The sequence below is a fragment of the Ursus maritimus genome, unplaced genomic scaffold (genome assembly GCF_017311325.1).
Source record: "Ursus maritimus isolate PB19 unplaced genomic scaffold, ASM1731132v1 scaffold_26, whole genome shotgun sequence".
Lineage (NCBI taxonomy): Eukaryota > Metazoa > Chordata > Mammalia > Carnivora > Ursidae > Ursus > Ursus maritimus.
The window spans coordinates 22,972,860-22,985,066 of record NW_024425119.1 but is presented as its reverse complement, the minus strand read 5'-3'; the positions used below and the strand labels follow the sequence as shown (position 1 = coordinate 22,985,066).

The following is a 12,207-nucleotide window of genomic DNA, read 5'->3' as shown; positions in this document are numbered from 1 at the left end:
ATCAAGGTCACATATCTACTAGACAATGGAGCTGGAGCTTGAAACAAGATTTTGTAATGAACTCAGAACTCATGGCTTAGTAAGAGTCAGAAAAAAATTTCCAGGGGGACTACCCAGAAATTAGAGGGGATTAGCAAAATATCTTGTTAATAGATAAAGGCAGTTTTAGTAAGTAGGGTTCCATGTATCTGTGACACAGAGCCTGAACAAATCACCTCACTGGAAATCTATTTCTGATTCTTCTATGCCTAACACAATAGAGTTTATATAGGTATCGGTTTACTGCTCTCACACACACCCTCTGTCCCTGTGTGTGTGTGTGTGAGAGAGAGAGAGAGAGAGAGAGAGAGAGAGAAACATACCAGCTTGTCTATCAGTTGTTTCTGGATTACTGCAGTAAGTTTAGCTAACATCCATCATATCAAGTGTTACTTTAAACAAAAACATGGTGGATTTATATACTCAGACGGTTTATTCAGAAAATATTTTTTGAGGTTTGCACATTTGCCTGGTTGTGTACTAAGTACTGGAAATCCAAAAGACGGGCGCCTGGCTGGCCCAGTTGGTGAAGTGTCTGCCTTCAGGCTCAGGTCATGATCTCGGGGTCCTGGGATCCAGCCCCACGTCTGGATCCCTGCTCAGTGGAGAGTCTGCTTTTCTCTCTCCCTCTATCCCTTTCCCCCAACCGCTCATGCTCTTTCTCTCTCAATAAATAAAATCTTTAAAAAAAAAAGAGAAAAAATGAAGTCACTGCCCAGACAGGTGGGGACTGGTGCACAGACAAGCAGGACAGTAATCAAGTGTCATAACTGCTCTAGCAAGTGTAAGGCCAAACTAGCATCTCCAACCTCCAGTCACAGCCCTGAGGAGGCAGGATGACTTCCTCAAGCAGTACACGGGGCAGGCAAGTTAGGAAGCCCAACAGTTTCCAGGTTCCTAACCTTCTTTAAGTCTTTCCCAGCCCCTGCCTGCAGGAAAACGTCCAAGGAGGAAGCATCTTGCCAGTTCTCTCTGCAACCTCCCATTACCCAATGGCCCTTCTCCCAGTCTACAAAGGAAAAGCTTTTCTTTCATTCACTCCAAATTGTCCAACAAACCACCAGAGCATAAAGAAATGGACCGTTCAGATTATTGTGTCAGCAAAACCTTCTTTTCAAGTCACCATAAACCCACTGCCAGGCTTCCTGTCTGTCTCACTACTACTTCTCTCCCACTCTGGGTTTAGGACAGTATTAGAAACCGGAAGTTTTGGTGTGCGTTGCCATAGTCTACATTCAGACTACGTTAAAGATGGAAGCAGCAGGAGCAGTGCCATTTTGTTTAAAATTTTTGCCTCTTCCATGCCCTGTTTCTGGTCTGTGAATCATCGGGGCTGGAGAGGAACACTGAAGAGGGCGGGCCCATATTTCAGCCAGGTGACAGACACATGGCATGCTTTTGTGCCTTATCTCTCCATATTAAAATTAGAGTATTTGAGGTTTATAAAAAAGCGGGAATGATAAATCTATGAGGTGTGTCCTTGTACTGTCAGCAGGAGAAAGCTTGATAGACTCTCTTCCCATCTGTCTCTGTTTCATACTTAGAATGTTCTCAAAGAGATGTTAAGTGCTCTGTTTACTTCTGATGGAGAATGGCATATCTAAGAGCAAAAGAGATGTATCTAAGAGAAGTTAGTATTTTATATTTTCTTGAACATGTATTATACTCGTAGGAAAAGCATTTTATTTATTTTTTAAAAGATGTTATGTATGTATTTGACAGAGAACACAAGCAGTGGGAGCAGCAGGCAGAGGGAGAGGGAGAAGCAGGCTCCCCACTGAGCAAGCAGCCTGACGTGAGGCTCGATTCCATGACCCTGGAATCATGACCTGAGCCGAAGGCAGACGCTAACTGACTGAGCCACCCAGGTGCCCCAGGGAAAGCATTTTCATTAACTTTTTCCAAAAGATTACCTTATCTCCAAATACCAGATTTTCCTTTGTGCTTATCTTTCCCTCAGTGTCATTCAACCACTTCTCATTTTTTCCTCCTATTTACCACATAATTAAAATTAGTTTCTTGGTGGTAGTATATTGTGGATTCCACTGTAAATAGTGCACTGAACAATCATGAATAAAACTTAATACATCTGGGTTTAGCCCAGTGCCTTTTCTTTTTGCTGTTAATTACCTCCAAGTAGATTAACCTGGACTCTTACCAGCACAACATCTCCTTATGTACTGGTGTAAAACAAAATGTTCTCTAAAGCAATCCAGGATATAATACTCTGGATTTTAAAAAACCAGCCTCATTTAATTAGGATTAATTTCTCCCTCTCAGAGTTGATAATTTAATGTGATTCTGTTTTGGTAAAAAGCAAAATTACAAGCTTACTTATGTCCAGACATGAAATGATATTTCTAGTCTAGATTCTATCTGGAATCTTCAGGTTGTCTGTTCCTCTCTGTCCATCTGTCACTTCTCTTTAGGGTACTGCAAGATGACCTAGCGATTTGCCACGCTGAGGATTTCTTCTGTGTACAAACGAAAAATGGGAAGTGCAAAGGAGGGTGAGGGGAAGGTCAGGAAGGGAGAGATGAAGAAAGAGTCCTGACGGGCAGCTCCGGAACGTGCAGAACCCCACACACAGACTGAGCTCAGGAGTGTGCACTTCGAGCCCAGTGGTTTCAAAGTGGAGTGTGTGCACCCAGGCTGTGGTGAACAGAGAACACTGGGGTGTCAGAAGCACTGATCATGTGTGTGTTTTAGTAGGTTGGAAAAATTACCTGTACTGAACGCACATGGGTTGACATGGGCACTCTCTGCGTAGGCTGTGCATCAGATGATCACGCTTAAAAGATCAGTCATAAACTGTCCTCTGGGAGAGGCAGGGCAGCGTCACCGCTCCACGGGGCCACCTGTGCGGCCTTCTGCATTTGCCCTCTTTCAGCAGGCTGTGATGGTGGCAATTTATGTGAGCTCGGTTAAGAAGCTTTACAGATTACACCAGCCAGTGTTAATTGGTAATCCTCGCAAAAGGGACGACTGGCCTTAAAAGATTTCTGCAAACAAAACAAACACAAACAAAAAATTAAAAGCATAAAATCAGAATAAAGAAAATACCGGTAACATAAAAACAAGGATCTAACAAAAATAAGACAGCTGATATTTTTTCAGTTTTTATTACAAGTTCCCCATTATCCATGTTCCAAGATAAAAATATTAATGATTTAATCAGAACTGACAAGCAGTATGCCACAGAATTTTGGTATCATCAAGAAGACTGTTTAAAAGGGATTTATATCTACTGTCATTAATGATTACTTGGGTCTTGTGGGCCTTTAGTTAAGGATGGTAGGAGAAAACCATAATTCGGAAGGAACATTTTAAAATGTGAATTATTTCATGATTAGGTCATCTTTTTTACTCCTATTTGTATGACTTATTATGTATTCGGTTATTTTCATAAATAACTAAGCAAACATGTTAGGCTTGTATGCTGCTTTGGTTAACGTTGCTGTGTAACCAGCCAACCCAAAGCTTCGTGGCTTAAAACAGCAACGTACTGTTATCTCTCATGATCTGTCAGGTGTCTGGGCTCAACAAGGTAGTTTTAACCTGGGGTTTCTTATGTGGTTCAGTCAGTCTTCTGAAAGCTCTGTGGGGCTGGATGTTCTAGACAGACACTCATGGCTCGCCGTGGATGCTGGCTGGTGGCTGGGAGCTCATCTGGGTTGTTGGCTGGTGAGCCTGCACATGGCCTCTGCACGGGGTTTGGGCTTTTCACAGCATGGAGTCTGGGTTCCAAATGGGGGAGACCCAAATGCCTTCCAAGAGGAAGGAAGCAGAAGCTGCCAGGCCAGTTAAAGGATGCCCCTAAAAATGGAACAGTGTTACTTCTACATTTGTGCCATATTCTGTTGGTCAAAACAGTCACAGGGCCTACCCAGATGCAAAAGGGTGGGCAACATAAACCACCTCGTCATGGGGTTGGGCAGAAGAGCATATACAATGGAAGATAATATTATGGCCATCTTTGAAAAATACAGTCTGCCACAAATGCTAAATTTTTTCCCTATGGAGTATATAATCATAAACTTTGGACTACTGGAATAACTCAGAATTATAGGTAAGATCATAGACCTTGTGGCCGAACTGACTTGACCAGAGCTGTTTCATCTTGGGAAATTTATCTGACCTCTCTGAAAATTGAGAAAAGAGAATCTATGGGATGGAGTGGGGACACTTTTGAGTATTGGATAAGAAAATGTGTACCCAGAGTGCCCAGAATATCATAACTGGCTGGATCAGTAGCAGATATTATTATGGTTTTGAGTTGGGGAGTGACTGTTTTTTTTGGAAAAAGCTTTTCAGAGCAAGCACTCTGATGACAGCATGGAGGATATATCAGATAGGGGAGAAGGTGGAAGATCAAGGACGGGGCCAAGGGGACCACCAGGGCGACTGTCATCAGGTGAGGACCATCAAGGAAGGAGAGAAGCAGGAGGAGAAATGTGCAGGCAGAAGTCTCAGTGTTAATTGGTGACTTACTGAGTGGGGTGAGAAAGGGAAGGGAAACATCTAGAGCTATGCTTTTATGCTTTTGTGATTGCTCCCTCGTAAACAGTAAGTAAATTTTAATAAGAATCTGGTCCCATAAAATCATAAAGTCCTACTGGAACATTGTGTGAAGGTCATTTTTTTTGTTGTTGTTGTAATTCAGTTCATTTTACTGGTAAAAAAAATTATTGTTCAAAGTAGGAAACATGACATTAAAGCTGTCATATCATTAAATTTAAAATAAAGTTAGTTAACTGTTATGGGTTGCATTGAGTTCCCCAAAAAGATATATTGAAATCCTAAACTCCAGTACCTGTGAATGTGATCTTATTTGAAAATAGGGTTTTTGCATATGGAGTCAAGTTAGAATGAGGTGAAACTGAATTAGGAGGGGCCCTGAATCCAGTATGATTTGTCCTTATGAGAAGAGGGAAATAGAGACACCTGTAATCTCCCCTCAGAGACTGAGGTGCTGGAGCTATGAGCCAAGCAACACCTGGGGTTAACAGAAGTTGGAGGAGAGGCAGAGAAGGATTTCCCAGTGCAGGTTTTAAAGGAACGCCTAGCCTCTAGAACTGCAAGACCAAATATATGACAATGCTCAAATCTGCACTGAGACCAGAGCCACATTGGCTATTAAAATATAAATGAAAATTAATTAAAACTAAGCAAAATTAAAAATTCAGTTCCTTAGTCACACTAACCATGTTTCAATGCTCAGTAGCCACATGTGGCTTAGTGCAGGTAGAGAACATTTTCATCATTGTAGAAAGTTCTGTTAGAAAGCACTGGTCTAATCCCTTAACAGAATACATTGAAAACCCGTGTTACGGCCAGTTAAGGGAAAAGAAGGAATAGCAGAAGGAAGAGAACAGAAGAAAAGGAAAGAGAAAGATTTAGGGTGAGGGAGAGCCTTTCAGTGAAGAAGGAAGCTTAGATCTAGGGGTAGAGTGGGCTCTGAGGACATTTTTAGTCTGTTATATTGTAAATGTTTTCCGTGGAAATTCCAAAGCATATTAAATATATACTTTTTAAAAATTAGAGAGCTACAATTTAACAGATAAATCTGAACTGTGTGCCTGGCATTGAGTGAGGGTGGACTGCTAGGTGGACAAATAGGCCTAACTTACCATCATAAAAATTAGAGCAACATTAATCAAATAATTAGAGTAAAGTATGACAGTTATTTTGAAGTGGAAAAAATTCTATGGAAATAAATAGAGGAGCTCATGGTAGCCTTGATAGGGTTCAGGGGTGCCTCCCTGAGGACAAAGTGCCACATAAACTGAGAAAGGAAGGATGAAACAACCATCAGGTGGCAGGGGGGTGTTTCAGGCAGATGGTCAGCTGAGAAGCCTGACGCGAAGGACTGAAACAGTTAAATGTGTGGCTGGAGAGAGGGAGAGTAGCAAAAGGTGAGCCAGGGAGTTAGTTGGGGCAGGAATCAGAATTTGGGATGGGTGGGAGAGCTTGCTAAAATATTTTGTCATAAGGGTGATGTAAAGCTTTGAGGATTTTTTAGCCAAGAAGGGATATGTTCAGATGTGCCTATGGAGAGGATTTTTCTGCATGCTAAGGATGGTTTAAAAGGAAGCAAAGCTGAAGACGGGGAGGCTACTTGGAAGCTGTTCGGTACTAGGATGGCAGAAATACGTCTGGAGAAATGGCGACTGTCAGGATATTTGGAGCTAGAATGTATAGACATTGGTGATCACTTGATTGTGTTTGAAGGACAACCTTTAGGTTTCTAGTTAGGTTTCTGCGTTGAGTAGAGGTCTGCAACCAACCGGCTAAATCTGCTCTGTCTTATTTTTGTAAATACAGTTTTATGGGAACTCAGCCATGCACATTCTTTTACATACTGTCCATGGCTGCTTTGAAATACATTGACAGATCTGAGTAATTGCGGCAAAGCCCACATGGCCCTAAAGGCTAAAATATTTACTGTCTGGCCCTTTAAGAAAATGCCAACGCGAATAAATGATCATTACTTTCATTTACTGAGGTATTAACATTTACCAGACAATATTCTAAATAATTTTCATATGGTACATATGTTATGGTACTCCATCCCAGTTGGCAAACATGAAGTGTTGCTATTGTCCCATTTACAGAGGCACAGATGTGACACTGTCACTGACACCCATAGCTTCAGTTACCACCTCCATGCCAGGGACTCATCAAAGTTGACTTCTAAGCCAGACCTCTCATTTGAGCTTCAGACAGGCATAATCTCTAACAGCCAGTCTCAGAGATGGCCCAAAAGTCAATATGTCCCAAACCAGGCTCCTGCTTGTCCCCCAAAACCCCATCATCTTTCAGTGTTCCATTTTTCTTAGCGAATATCACCAACCAGAAGAGCAAGCCAGAATTGAAGGAGCCCTCCTTGGCACTTGTCTCTCCCTGTTCCTTCTCTTGGCCGTTCTGTCTAAAGATTGCTGCAATCTGGCTGCTTCTCTTCATCTGGATCACCTGCCACCTGCCAAGTCCACCTTATTAATAGGACCATCATTTATGAGGGTTCTGTAATAGCTTTCTCATAAATCCATTTCCCTCCACCCAGACCCTTCTCCAATCTTCAAACTGCAGCCAGAGTGCACCTTCAGTCCTTTCAACCTCTACTCTCATTCCCCACCTAACCTACCCTTCAATGGCTTTTCTTGTTCTTAGGATTCCCAAGCGTTTTTTCATTATGCTTTTATGTTGTTTCATTGTTTTTGAATTACTCTACAGATAACTGATAGGAAGGCGAAACAATTGTTGTCAATACAAATGAAATAAATTCTGAAAGTCAGGGTTCAGTTAATTTAGCTTCCCAGTTGTGGGCGAAGCCAGTTTTATGTCCATTGCAAATTCATGTCACCGTTTCTGACCCGGAAATGTGTCTGTTCCTCCAACAAGGTTTAACATCTGCCTGGTAACTTCATTACAGGAGTTAATACAAGACTATAGACTATAATACAAGTTCATTTTATATGTATATGACAGTCATGCTTTTACCTTTATCAGGGAAATTATCCTTTAACTCTCTTTATAAGGCACTACACCTGGTTGGCTCTCTGCCAATGCTCCCAGTCTCACCCTGGACCAAGCACCCTCTGCTTGTCTCCACTCCGCCCCGACTCTCTTTTGTCTCCTGTAAGCACCACATTCCTTCCCTTCTCAGAGATGTCCTTTCCGAGCATTCACTTTCATCCCAGATGTTTGTCATCCCTTGTAGTGAATATTTTTTATCCTCCAGGTCTCTAGTGAAGGATCCCTAGCTGGAAAGCCTCTCCAGACTTTCCGAGCGGGATACATTCCATTATTGGAGGCTCGTAAAACACAGGTAGCACGCGTTATTTTTGCAGTTTTACAATTGTAGGATTAGTTGATGCTTTTTAACACAGGTAACACTTTTCTATATGGCTAAAGGCAATGCGTGATAATGGGATGGAGGTGTGCCCACATTGCATCCTCAGCACCTAGCTCAGTGTCCCCAGTGTCTTCGCCTTCGCAGATGTTACATACACAATAAATACTTTAGACAGATTTTTGGCCGTAAGTACTTACTGCTCAGGAGAGAGGTGGACTGAAAAAAACATATATTTGGGAGCCATCACCATACAGGGTCAGCCACGAAAATGCACAGGAAACACCACCGTTGGGCTGAACAAAATGAAGGCTATTAGGAACCTTGTTCAGGTGGAATAATTGGACAGGAGTCAAACTTCAGCCACTTGAAGTGGGAAGAAATAGAAGCTGTTAATACAGATAACACCTGGACAAAGTTTGACTCTGAAGAGATGAGAGGTGCAAGTGGCACTGTGGTAATTCTTTAATAACCTCATTCTTGTATTATATATGGTTTCTTGACTGAAAAGCAAGGATTTACAAGTAACATTTAAAATAGCAAGAAAATTGGAGCTGTGTAGTATCTACCTTTAAAACAATAACAGGCCTTTAATGCATGTCTGGTGTAGTCAGTTAAACCAAGCTTTTGAATGCAAATAAATTGTTAATTCTTCAACTGAGAGTTTCTTATTTTTAGGCATGGGGACAAGGTTGGAAAATGGCAGCCCTAGAGTTTACTTAGTCTGTAGTGTTTTTGTTTTTGTTTTCTTTTAATTTGATTTTAAATTTCTTCAAAGCGACTGGTTTCCAGGGACCTGTGACCTGCCGGGGCTGTATGGTCTTCGAAGCTTTGGACTCCACCCCAAGCATAAGAGGCTTTTCTATGCCTTTTATGAAAGGAAGGGAGGAAGGGAGAAAGGAATGTTGTTTTCTGAGTTGATAAGATTAGAGCTATATTGTCTTTAAGTCTGTATGAAATAATTCTAAAACCAGACCAGATTTAACCGCTCTTACCCAGAATAAATGGCCCTCCCTCTTTCCAAGAACAAATCAGCTCAAGTCACCACTTCCTATTAATTTTAAAGCCCAGAAAAGCTCATAACTTAGGCTGACGTTGCCCTGAGAGAGCGCAGAGGAGGCAGTAGCTTCCTTTTCCCTTTCAAAGGTCGCTTTATCAGCTCTCTAAATATTGCTTTCATGGGCTTACATCAGAAAACGGTCAGTTCGATTGGGAGCTCTTGATAGTCTATTTTGCCTGAAAACCCTGAATGAGTGGGTGCATCTAAGTAGCATCGAGGTCTCTGGGCAGAGGGAGCTCTTAAGAGATGTGAGCCTGGTAGCCCTGCAACACCCCGCAACAAATCCGACTCGAGTGGGTGGCGCAAAGAAAACCCAGATTCACGTTTTTCCTCATCAGTTTGCGCGTGGGGGTCGGTGGCAGATGAGAGCCAGCGCACAACTGCTAATCCTGGGCTACAAACTCGGGGGCTGAAACTGCCCTTCGTCGGCGTGTCCAAGGAAAGTCTCCCCTAATGTAAATTAATTTCCCCTTCGCCTTCGTCTTGGCCGAGGGGCGTTTCCGGGCCATTTACCCAGGTTGTTTGGTAAATAAGGATGCTCCTGAAGTGCCTGCATTTGGAAAGGCGCTCGCTTGCGGCGCGCACTCTCGTGCCCCAGCCCGGGACCAGGTGGCGGGGACGAGGGCTTTGGTTTTACCCATTGAAGAGAGAGAAGGACCAGACCGGTGGAAGCTCCTCCTCCAGGGATGCTGGAGGGACTGCGTCGTTCCCTGCGCCTTGCCCTGGCGCCGGGCCCCCGGTGGTGGCAGCCCGCGCCGCGCAGTCCGTGCGCCGGGGCTTGGCCGCGCCGCCCGCTCTCGCGTCCAGCCGCGCGCTGCGTGCAGCCGCCGCTCTCCGCAGCCCCGCGCTCCGGGAGCCTCCCCATGGCCAGCCCGACCCGCGCCGCTGCGGCCCTCGCCCGCCAGGTACCCGAACCCGGGCGTTTGTGGAAGGGGGGCGGATTGGACCCCGGGTCTCCGAAGCCAGCCGGCCTGGTCGGGCGCATTGCTGGCGTTTCCTGCACCATCCTGCTTCGCCGCACTTCGCCGCTCCGTCTCCACCCAGGCGTTTCCTCTCTCCCCAACCGTAACCGAAATCTAGACCTCCCGCCAGCGAACTCCGCTTTGGAGAGGCCCCTGCCGGCCAGGTGTAGCGCCCAGGCGGTGACCCGCTCCGGAGCGCGGCGCGGACAGCCACCGGGAACGTGAGGGTCGCCATGGAAGCCGCTTTGGGGGAGGAGGGGAAAGCGGAATTTCTGGGCTGCCAGAACTGACAGCCACATCCTGCGTGCTTTCGCCACCCCAAAATATTTTGACCGCAGGCTTCTGCCTCCCTGGATTCCCCCATCCCCCCCCCTCCGTCGCACGTAGCTATTTAGCAGATCAGGCTTTTTTATTTTATTATTTTTTTTTAAAGGTCTGCACCTTTTCCCAATTCGTCCCACTTCCATTGTGTCCTTAAGTATCTTTTAAATTACTCCGTAATTCCCTGAGGTTTTGTTCTTAACCTGTGAGGTTTGTTGTTGATGCGCCTGCATTGCAGGACCCTGCCCTTGGAGGAAATGGTTCATTCTCGTCCTCATCCCTTTCCAGTCTTGCTATTGTGCACCAGTGATTGACAAGACCACGAGGCTGAGCGCGCCCAGGAGATTTCTCTATAAATGGCTTAAAACCCTAGTCTAGACTATTCACTCGGATATAAGGGGGACAATTACCTTCTTGTTCTTTGCTGGTGAACCCTGGCTCTGTAGGGCGACCCTGGAATTTAACCAGTCTGCCCTAAGCCAGCGGTGGAGGACGAAAACAGCTGCGTGGTCTGGAAGGGTAGAAAGTGAAGGACAGCCCTCCCAGGACGCTCTCCTTTGAGGCTGGTGCCTGGGCTCGTGACCCTCCTGTTCCTGTTTGCTTGGGTACCTGAGCCGAGCCTCCGGCATGATGGTGAGTGCTACTGATTACCCCAGGCCGCAGTAACCCACCTGGTTTTATTTAATGAATTTAATTCTTCTTTAAGGACTGCAATAACGGATGCTCCCCAGAATGTACCGGAGAAGCGGGATCAAAGGAGGTGGTGGGGACTTTCAAGGTGAGTTATTTGCCAGAGGTTAAGTGAAACAGCAGTCAACTGAATAAATCCATTTCTTGTTGAGATTTGGACAATTTTCACTGTGTGGGTTATACGGTAATTTGGATATGCTGTCATACACTTTAAATTCCATTCTTGGGGGAGCGGGGGTGGCAGGGAGTCATTTGGGGAGCAGTAATGTGTTTACATATAAAATTACCTGGAAGTTAATTGTTTAATTCATTTCATGAATCATAATTTTTTCTTGGAAATAATTTGTAAATATTCACCTAGAGGTTTATCTGATTGTATAAATAAGTATAACCCTTCACTAGTGGAAGAAGTTACACTTACAGTTTTTCTCTTTAAAGCAACACCAAACATTTTACAGTCAACGTGTTGTGTTTCCTTACTTTCTCTCTGAATTACAGGGTTTATATATTAGATCTCATAACTTCCCAGGCGACTAATGAGGAGTAAATGAGAAAGAATTTTGTAAAAGCACTTTGAAAATCATAAAAATGCAAATATAAGGTGTATTATTATTTTCTCTCTGAATCATTATCTCCTCCCCACCCCACTGCTTCCCACCAGCCATGGAGGGTTTTGCTTCTCTTTATGTCTGCCTCTACTCTCCTGCCTATTTCAGTCACTGTCAATTGTCATCCATAGCACAGAGTGTCCTAATGATCTCACATCCTGGCAGGGTTCAGAGAGGGAGTGGAAACTTGACTCATCGATTTCCCACACACCCAGCTCTTACTATGTGGTAGGCATTGGAAATCTGAAGATAATTTCAAGATAAGGTCTCTGCTCTCAGGATTAAAAAAAAAAAGATAGAATATAGTAATTTCCTTACTAGAATAAGTTTTTGAGTTTTATTTGCCTGTAATATTCCTGGTCCTTTAAAGATAATATCATCTATAGCCTTGTAGCTGATCTAATCCGCTCACCTAGTCTATGAAGACTAAATTCTAATATGTTCTGGGGACTTAGATATTGAGAGATGGATTCTAGAAAGAATGACATAAAATGGACTATTTGATCAGCTCTCAGGGTTATTTTATATACAATAGGTATATTCCTCAAAGGGTATATAGACAAGTGTGATTTTTTTTTCCAAAAGGCCTTTGTATTTTTATACATAGGGAATTTTTACAAAGTTAAAATTAATACATAATGTTGGGGCCCCTGGGTGGCACAGTCGGATGAGCGT

The 12,207-nt window shown here is 43.8% G+C and overlaps 1 protein-coding gene across 8 annotated transcripts in view; it reads left to right on the top strand.

Annotated features, from left to right (window-relative positions):
- The window catches only part of BCAT1 (branched chain amino acid transaminase 1), a 99,889-nt gene that overhangs the window by 20,962 nt on the left and 66,720 nt on the right, over positions 1 to 12,207 (top strand). Inside the window, exons 1-3 of one of the 8 annotated variants that reach the window (XM_040642250.1) lie at positions 9,725 to 9,856; positions 10,681 to 10,867; positions 10,941 to 11,012. The exons of 1 other annotated variant lie outside the window; for it this stretch is intronic. In XM_040642250.1, coding sequence (XP_040498184.1) covers positions 10,862 to 10,867; positions 10,941 to 11,012 — 78 coding nt within the window. In that variant the 5' untranslated portion in view covers positions 9,725 to 9,856; positions 10,681 to 10,861. Of the gene's footprint in view, positions 1 to 8,552; positions 9,091 to 9,716; positions 9,857 to 9,957; positions 10,868 to 10,940; positions 11,013 to 12,207 lie in introns of those variants that run through there. 6 more of the 8 variants (XM_040642249.1, XM_008693129.2, XM_040642251.1 and 3 more) reach the window with 6 other exon arrangements.